The 7974-nt window shown below is 50.3% G+C and overlaps 1 protein-coding gene across 1 annotated transcript; it reads left to right on the forward strand.

Annotated features, from left to right (window-relative positions):
- The first annotated feature begins 1834 nt into the window (after positions 1 to 1834).
- On the forward strand, positions 1835 to 3262 carry LOC124985579 (sperm motility kinase 3A-like). The gene has a single exon (XM_047554307.1). It carries the CDS (start codon positions 1835 to 1837, stop codon positions 3260 to 3262), a length of 1428 nt encoding a protein of 475 aa, XP_047410263.1.
- The last annotated feature ends 4712 nt before the right edge of the window (positions 3263 to 7974 follow it).

Consider the following 7974-nt stretch of genomic DNA (forward strand, 5'->3'; position numbering starts at 1 on the left):
GTCAATGTATGATTATGCAAATGGTATGCTGCTACTCCATGTACAAACAGAAACAAGATGTATCCCATTTGTTTACAGTAAGAATAAATTTAAAAAAAATAGGAATAGAGCATGTTATGGGTGAAATTATATATGTCTTAGGGCAGTTGTATAGATTCTAATCCCACACCTAGGAATAAGGCCTTTTTTTCAGACATGGCAATATTATGATGAAATGACCCAAGATGGGGTCATCTGGGAGTAGTGCAGACTTTTGGTTCAGTGGGAAGTGTGACCTTGTGACAAGAGCATGGTGGGCTGCAGTTCAGTAGCACATTTGACCTTACAAGGAAAGCAAGGTGGGCTGATCATTTAGAGGGACTTGTCCTTATAAGGACAGCAAGGCAAGCTCCTGATTCACTCATTACATTACTTGTATACATTACTGATTATCTCCTCTTCTCTCTAATAGATTTTTTTCTGTGAAACATTTGAATTTCCATCCCTTTCATTTTAGGTATGTCTTAAAAGTATTTCTGCACAGTTCCACTGGGAATCCCCTTTAACATGGGTTGAAGAAAAATCCTTGGCGTGAACCCTTAGCAGCCTCAGTACAGAAAATGCTGTTCTTGTACACCTCTGGTCCTGTACCCCTCAGTTAATGGAGTCATGTAATGCTTATGCATTTGTAGAGGAAGGTATTAGTCAACTTTTTTTGCTGCTGTGACTAAAGGATCTGACCAGAAGAATTTTAAAGGAGGAAAAGTTTATTCGAGGACTCATGGTTTCAGAGATCTTAGTCCAGAGAAGGCTGGCTCCATTCCTGGGGACTTGAGGAGAGGCAGAACATCACACTGAAGAATGTGGCAGAGGGAAGCAGCTCACATCATCAAGAAGCAGACAGAAAATCCACTGGCCAGATAAAAATATACACCCAAAGCCACAGCGCAAGTCCCACCTCCTCCAGTCACAAGCTACCCACCCAGTTAATCCTTACTAGGGGATTAAAGCACTGATTGAATTAAGAAGGTTACAACCCAATAATTTCTCCTCTGAAACTTTTTGCATTATATCACACATGACCTGTTGGGGGACATCTCACATCCAAAACATAACACACAGTATGGAAAAATTATGGTGAACCTTTCCGCCCTCTTATACCCACAGGTGTTCAATTTTGCTTTATGATGTCTCAGGAAGAGCATTTTGTTATGGTATCATCACATGAGTGAGGTGCTACTGTCCTTTTGACACCAGTTATTTGAAGTTGGAAGAAAAAGAAATTGAATACCTTGGGGGTAGACATGTTGTCTTTCAAAACAAAAACTTATTAAGAATCTTAGGCTGAAAATGGAAACTATGCTGAAGTTCCTTACAAAGATTAATTTCTAAACATATATATATCACTTTCCATAACCCACTGAGGTAAAAAGAAAAAATGTCTGGAGTCCTTCCTTAATCCTATTGTAAAAATGGAGAAAGTTGTTGAGATCCTGAGGGTATACGACATATGGGGGTTATGGCCAGTATGACTGGGTGATTACTGGCTCTGATGTCACAAGGAGCCATTGTGAGGGAACCTGAAACAGCCGGTATATAAGCAGGTGGCCACAGCTGGGTTTTTGTCCATTAAGTACAGGAAGCTCTTGGTGGTGACCTGTCGGACTCCCAGATAGTTAGAGCGTTTGGTGGTTGGCGGTTGGTGGTTGTGGTCTTTGGATATTGGTGTTTTTGATTTGGGTTTTTTTCATTTTTTATTTTGGTTTGTTGTTTTGTTTGGTTTGTGGTTTTTTTCTTTGTTTGTTTGTTTGTTTTTCTTCTTAGCTAGCATCCTTAGGTGGGGTTCCTGCTCAGGATGCGTAGGCAGAGTAGAGAGACTAGTGTAGCGTTGCAGGGGCCCTGCTCCTGCGAAGAGACGACCTTCCGGGACCGCTATGAGGTCCTGAGGACCATCGGGCGTGGTGGGTGTGCCGAGGTGCAGGTAGCCCGCCATCTCCTCACCGGGGCAGAGGTTGCAGTGAAAGTGCTGCCGAAGGTAAAGGGGAAGGCGGCCCTCTCTGAAGCCAGCGTGATGAGGTGGCTGGATCACCCCAACGTGATCCAGCTGTTCCAGGTGATCGAAACCCGTGAGCACGTCTACTTGGTGATGGAGCTCGCCGAAGGGGGCCCGCTCAAGCACATCCCGCCCGGGGGCATGCGGCCGGAGGAGGCGCGGAGGGTGTTCCGGCAGATCGCGGGGGCGGTGGGCTACTGCCACGGCCAGGGCGTCGTGCACCTGGACTTGAAGTTGCCCAACGTCGTGGTGGATGCGGCTGGCACCTGCAAGCTCATCGACTTTGGCCTCAGCCTGAGGGTCAGGCCTGGGCAGAAGCTGCGCAGGTTCTGGGGCACCCTGGCCTACCTTGCTCCCGAAATCCTCCTGAGGCAGGAATACGAGGGCCCCCCAGCGGACGTGTGGAGCCTGGGCGTCATCCTGTTTTATCTGTTGGCCGGAAGGTGCCCCTTCAAGGCGCTCTTGCGCTCGGGGATGGTGAGGCGGATCCGGGAGGGAAGGTACCACATCCCTGACCGCGTTCCGCCCCAAGCACGCAGCCTCATCCGTAGCATGCTGAGCATGGACCCGGCTCGGCGCCCGACGGTAGAGCAAGTCCTCCAGCACCCGTGGCTGAGGGAGGGTGAGGAGGCTTCCCCGCGTCAGGATGGGGAGCCACCCCCCAAACGCCCAGACCCCGCCATAATGGCAGCCCTGTTGGACTTGGGTCACGACCCGTACGAGGCCTGGGTGTCTCTGACTCGGGGGAAGTTTGATGACGCCGCGGCCGCCTACCTGATCCTTCGGCACCAGCTGAGCCAGGGGGCGGGCTGCGCGTTCAATGGGAAGCCTGTGCGACCCGCACACCCTTCCGATGGCTCCGTCCTCCCGAGGAGGAGCACCAGCGAGCTTGCCCTTCGCGCCTGCCCCTCGGCCTGTGACCATCGACTTCCCCAGGAGGCCCAGCACACAGGGCACAAGGACCTCAGAAGGGCCAGCCTGGCTGGCACCGACCTCCGCTGGCTGCCCCAAAGGACCCCTGCACCTGCCCCTGCGCCCCAGAAGCCCAGCCATTCCCGCAAAGATACCTCCACAGGGCAGCCCAAGGCCTGGAAGCGGGTGGCTAGGACGCTTGCCACCTGCTTCCGCCAGCTGTGTTGCTGTGAGTCCCAAAGTGGCAGCCAAGAAGGGGCTCCTGGGACCAGAGAGCCGAAACGTGGCAGAGGCCGAGCGAGAGTGGCTCCCATGTGATGGAGAGCTGCGTCAGACCCACCCCACCGGCAGTCGGAGGACGCTGTGCTCTCCGCATCCAGACCTCAGGGCCTGGGCCTGGGTCCCATGGACTCCAAACCCCTGCAGGAGCCAGGTGTGCAAACTGGCTCAGGCTTCTCTGCGCCAGGCGCAGCCAGAGGCACCTGTGGATCCGCCTGGACAACAGGAGTCTCCTCTGCCCCCGCCTGCGAGAGACACCAGAGACTGTTTCTCCCTGGGACACTGGTCCCTGCACGACCCTTCTCTGTCCTTTCCCCCATATTTCTGGAAGAGCAGAGGCTTTTCTTGATAACTTTGTTTCTCAAAAACTTTATAATAAAATCGATGTTCCGAAGATCAAAAAAAAAGTGTGCTTAAGAAAATGGGGGAGTGGGGAGGGCCTCAAGAACTTGGATGGGCTCCACCAGCAGCTCATTCCAAGGCCGGGCAAGATCGTGTAGCTCCCTCTCCAGGTCAGTGCATTTGGAGACTGGATCACCTTGAGCCAGTGCAGATAGGGGCGTCCTCGGTCTCAGGCAATGAACGTGGGTGCTCACTCGCCTTTAGCCATTTTTGTTGGGGACTCAGTTACTTTGTCCTAGTGTGGTCGGAGACTCACCTCTTTGACCCAGTTTGGCTGGAGACTCTCCCCTGGAACCAGGGTAGGCATGGCTTACATTAGCTGGTTCCGTTTTGCCAAAAGGAACTTCTCTCCCAGTCTTCAGGTGCCTCCCTGAGGTGGGCAGAGAGGGTGGGTGGCAAGTGTTGGAGAAATCATATCCGATAGGCTCAGGTGGGTCCGGGCCAGGCTTTGAAAGGCATCTTCCCTGTGGCTCCTAGGTATCTGTCTTCCCCCTGGGATCAGTGTCCCTCCTCCTGTGTAAGGGAGAAGGAAGGGCGGTCTCACTCCATTATTTTAATATGTGAGTGCTCATTCCTTGCACGCCGAAGCCCTTCCACCAAGCAGCACTTTACCCACTGCCACCATGCCTAAGGCCAATGCCCACTTTTCCCTTTTGGGTCACTAATGCCGCTTTCTCCCCAGGCTGTCTTTGGTCCCCAGCTTCCTATGGTCTCCTGTTGCCTGCTCGCCTTAAGTGCATTCAGGTGGGGATGGGTGTTTGGGCCCATGCAAGTCCCCAGCGAACAGGAGGTCACAGGCAGGGGTCTGGCAACCCAGATATGATGTTCATCTTCCCACCACGTGAACAGTAGTGGGCCTGAGTTGAACAGTGAGAGTCAAATATACCCTTTGGAAGGTTGCCTTTGGAAGGTATGAAGCCCCAGTTGTTTCTTGGGAGTAACAGAAAATGGATTACACAACCGCACAAGTTTAAACAACACACATTACAATTCGGTGAAGTAGACCATTTTGCGAGGAAGCATGCTCAGTCACAAGAACATGGACACCACATAGCCCAAAGACCACTAAGCAAATTAGGTTCTCAACCTGACAATTTCCAAAAGGGTTTTGGGCTACACATGATATCACTGGAGAGTTCTACCACACATTTAAAGAAGTACTCATCCCAATTCTATGGAGTCATTTCCAGGAAGTAGAAGAACAGGGAACGGTTCACAATTTATTTTCCGAAGCTGGTGTTGCCTGATTGTTCTACTGCAAAAGGTGGCTCTCAAGGAAAACAATGAACACAACCTAAGATGACAGGCCAAAGGGCATGGTGAATATAGATGTGAAAGTCCCTAGAGAGCACAGGCCCAAGACATCCTATGATCGTATGGGCTGATGTAGGATTGTGGTGTGACACAATTCAACTTCCACGGATTGAAATAATAAAACACAGGAAAAACAGGAGGAAGAGTGAGCGTTTGGGGTTAAATTACATCCCTCAAATCTTATGTTTAGCTCCTAACCCCACACCTAGGAACGAGGACTTTTTCTGAGAAATGGCATTGCGAGGATGAAATTCCCTCAGGATGAGGTCATAAGGCAGTAGTGGGAGCAACGTGCCCATTATGAGGAGGGCAGGGTTGCTATGGGGTCAGTGGGACTTGTGTCCTTATAAGGAGAGCAGCCTGGGTTGCTGCTCCCATTGCACTGGTGTCTTTTTTTTTGTTTTTCTTTTTTTTTTTTATTGTAAACAAATGGGATACATGTTGTTTCTCTGTTTGTACATGGCGTAAAGGCATACCATTTGTGTAATCATAAATTTACATAGGGTAATGTTGTTTGATTCATTCTGTTATTTTTTCCCTTCCCTCCCACCCCTCCCACCCCTCTTTTCCCTCTATACAGTCCTTCCTTCCTCCATTCTTGCCCCCCTCCCACACTGGTGCCTTTATGTGATCATATTCTGTCCTGTGGAGGTGGTTTTTGGCGTGAAATATGTGAATTCCCTTACCTTTCATCTTGGGTATGTTTTGTGTTTCTCGCGGGCCGAACATTTAGTGAGAGAGAGAGACCACTCTGAGTGAACGTGTGGCAGTGTAACTTCAGTAACGCAGAGACAATACTCCCACTACACAACTGCATTCTGATCCCCCTCACATACCGATGTCACCGTGTACCATGTGTATGCATGGTGTGTTCACTGTCATAGACTGGAATGAAGGCTGAAGTGGCCTCTGAGTGTCAGTGGTGCCCAGCATGGTGAAACAATCTGTAGGCATCCCCTGTGCCAGCAGTGTCCTGTGCTGTCTCTCTGAAGTATTCTCCTCTGTACCCTGGAGCCCTTGGTGGGCGTGGGCTTACACATAGCTGAGAGGTCCTCGAGGCATCTTGCCTAGGGTGTCTGTGCAAAGCACTTAGTATCCCTTTCAAGGCTGCAACCTCTTCAAGAAGCTTGTCTTCCTTAGCCTCATGTACACGTGCACTTTTCTGGCTCGGAGGCAAGCTTTTAAAGTGCTTTGGCTTTAACGCTGCTCCCCATTCATGGCAAACCAGGCCAAAGTCCGCCGGTAACATCCGTGCCAGTGACTGAATGTGCTGTGCCATCCCAAAATTCCCTCCACCAGAGTAAGTAGTTCATCCCTTTAAATTCAGAATCACGCAGATCTAGGGGCATGAGCAACACGTAATGGAGTCCTCAGTGCCAGGTACCTGTTGGTTAGATCTGTCAGTCACTGGTAGTACACCCACCACCTGAAAAGAAGAGCCTAGGGAAGAAGAATGTGATTCAGGGTCATGATTTCAGAGGTCTGGGTCCAGACATGGCCCACAGTATCACTGTGGGCCAAAGGTGAGGGGGCACACCGTGGGAAAGGGGCCCAGCAGAGGAGAACTGTTTCCTATATGAAAGCTGGAAGCAGAGAGTGGGAAAGGAGCCAGAGAGCAGAAGCACCCCTCCAGGGCATGGCCATTTATCGCCACACCTCCTCCAGTCACACTCCGCCTGTGTAGGGTCACCACCGGGAACTTCCATTAAAAAGAGGAGGGTCTTCATTGGGTTACAGCTCTCACAAGCCAATCATTGGACCTCAGAATCCTCCTGCATTAACGGAGAACCTTTGAGAGAGAATACGTCCTGTGCAAACCATGACAGGCTGCGAGCCCATCTTCCAGGGCCCCTATGGGGGAGGATCACACACTCAGGCCCAGCCTCAGCACGTCAGTGAGACCTCGTCTCAAAAAGCTGGGGATGTACCTCAGGGGGAGAGTGCTTTCCTAAAACGTGGAAGACCCTGGGTTCAGTAGGATCTTGGGTGGTGGAAGGGGGTGCAGGAGAGAATGAGTTCCACCCTCCTGCCCCTTCCATCATGCGAGGACAGGGCAGTGGAGTTATTTGGCCTTGATCTTGCCAGTCTGCACAGCTGGGAGAGGTTAAGTTCTGTTCTGTATATTACCCAGTGGGAGGTCTTCTGTTACAGTAGCCAGGGGAGGACCTGGGCTCCTCCGTGTCTTCAGTCCATGGGAAGGACACTTTGGATGGTTCCAGCATTCTTGGCTGTCACGTTTTCTCCTTTATCACTTTGAATGTGTCAACCCACTGCATTTTGGGTTGCAGGGTTTCTACTCAGACATTCGTTGAGTACTTTATAGGGAAATTTGGATGCGCCCTTCCTCCCTCTCATGCCCACAGGTGTTAGTAGCATGCTCCACAGTGTACATTGTGGCACAGTGTCACCGTGTGAGTGAGCTGCTACCATCCTTTTGGTACCAGTGATTTGGAGTTGGAAGAAAAGGGGATGATGGGATACCTTGAGTATAGACATGTTGAGGTCTTCCACAGCCAAATGTTATTTCAGATTTCTGAACTTAAATTGAAAAGTGAATGAAAGCGTTGTACAAATTTTAATTTCTCAACAAGCAGACATGGATCTATCTCTACTACCCCAAAGCAAAAAGCTTCTTTTTCTGAAGTGGGAAAGACCTGGGGGCCCACTGGTGAGATGACCACAGGGGTTCTGGCCACCCGTGATTGGGCCATTTCTTCTCTGACCTCACAAGGAGCCATTGTGAGGGAACCTGAAACAGCCGGTATATAAGCAGGTGGCCACAGCTGGGTTTTTGTCCATTAAGTACAGGAAGCTCTTGGTGGTGACCTGTCGGACTCCCAGATAGTTAGAGCGTTTGGTGGTTGGCGGTTGGTGGTTGTGGTCTTTGGATATTGGTGTTTTTGATTTGGGTTTTTTTCATTTTTTATTTTGGTTTGTTGTTTTGTTTGGTTTGTGGTTTTCTCTTTGTTTGTTTGTTTGTTTGTTTGTTTGTTTTTCTTCTTAGCTAGCATCCTTAGGTGGGGTTCCTGCTCAGG

Source organism: Sciurus carolinensis, chromosome 5 (genome assembly GCF_902686445.1).
Source record: "Sciurus carolinensis chromosome 5, mSciCar1.2, whole genome shotgun sequence".
Classification (NCBI taxonomy): Eukaryota; Metazoa; Chordata; class Mammalia; order Rodentia; family Sciuridae; genus Sciurus; species Sciurus carolinensis.